At 41.2% G+C, this 1,299-nt stretch overlaps 1 protein-coding gene across 1 annotated transcript in view; it reads right to left on the reverse strand.

Moving 5' to 3' along the window:
- The window catches only part of RAD23B (RAD23 homolog B, nucleotide excision repair protein), a gene marked incomplete at its 5' end in the record, with an annotated part of 51,550 nt that overhangs the window by 36,558 nt on the left and 13,693 nt on the right, over positions 1-1,299 (reverse strand). Inside the window, one exon of the mRNA XM_019517080.1 lies at positions 16-190. Coding sequence (XP_019372625.1) covers positions 16-190 — 175 coding nt within the window. The remainder of the gene's footprint in view (positions 1-15; positions 191-1,299) is intronic.

Genomic DNA, 1,299 nt, shown 5'->3' on the forward strand with positions numbered 1-1,299 from the left:
GGGCAGGGGTGGGAGCAGGGGTGGGGGTGGGGGCAGGAGCAGGAACTGGGGCAGGAGCTGGAGCTGGTGTGGGAGCTGCAGTAGCTGTTGTAGTAGAACTAACTGTAGTGGTGGTGGTGGTGGTGGTGGTGGTGGCATTTGATTGCTGAGTTGTAGCTGGCGATTGTGCTGGAGCAGCTGCTGCTTTGGGCTACAAAGAGACCAGTGGAACACAGGTGTATAAACCAAACATTTTAATACAACTGTTCAGTGTATGTCCAGCAAAGGACTTGTTAGGTTTCAACAGTAATCTGCAAACTCAACACTTAAATCTACTCAATAAGACATTTAGGATGAAAGTATAGGTTTATGAATGATATAAACATGTAAAAAAGGCATTTTGTAATCTGCGCTGAGGTACTTAAGCAAAACATCCCAAACTAAGTCTTTAACATTTGGCTTCCTATTCAAGATAAGCACATTTAGACAATGACTACTCATGTTTCTTAGGCATACTCTTCATTAATGTTCTAAAAAGCAGAGAGTATTTGCTGTGGATGGTCTTTGAGACAGTTAAAGAGATTTGACAAATCTACTGACTGCAAAGGGTGCTGACCACACACACTTGAAAATCCAACAGAAGGGAAAATTGACATTGAATTGTGAACACCATCTGTCAAGACAAGATCCCCAGAGTGACTGCTAAAGTAAGCCTTCAAACCACAACCCACTTCAACTGTGCCAAAGTACTCTTAAGCACTATTTGCTAAATACAAGTAAAAACAATTGAGCTGTGCAACTATCACTGAAGTTCACAGTCATGGAATACACAAAGCTGACAGTGAGATGTCACAGGTTTAACAGGACAAGATAATAATTTCTTTGATTTTTCATCTTCTACTGGCAAGCAGTGAAGAGGAAGCTTGTTTACATTCAAGATTAAATGTACCCATGTGTAAGTGACAATTTTGAGAATATGTAGACCTCAAGGTTTCTGGTTGATATTGTCAGTTGAGATGGTTTGCTGTGTTAGTCTGAAATCAGGCAGAAGGCAAGGCAAGGTGGCAGCTTAGTTACCAAATGGTTCAGAGAGGCACAAGTTTTTGCAGGTGGGTTAAAGCCTACTTTATCAGATGTTAAGGACAAACTTGCAGAGAGAGCAATAAAAGAATTTAATAATATCCATCCCTCCAAACTGATTCCTGAATAGTCCACATGACAAATTCATTTCTTGGACACCACTGTGAAACTCTGCAAAGGGCACATTACCATCACATTGTATCCAAAAGCCAACCAACTGCTACCACTATGTCCACATCA

This window comes from Gavialis gangeticus, unplaced genomic scaffold, assembly GCF_001723915.1.
Source record: "Gavialis gangeticus isolate Ggan-Ray unplaced genomic scaffold, GavGan_comp1, whole genome shotgun sequence".
In the NCBI taxonomy this organism is placed as follows: domain Eukaryota; kingdom Metazoa; phylum Chordata; order Crocodylia; family Gavialidae; genus Gavialis; species Gavialis gangeticus.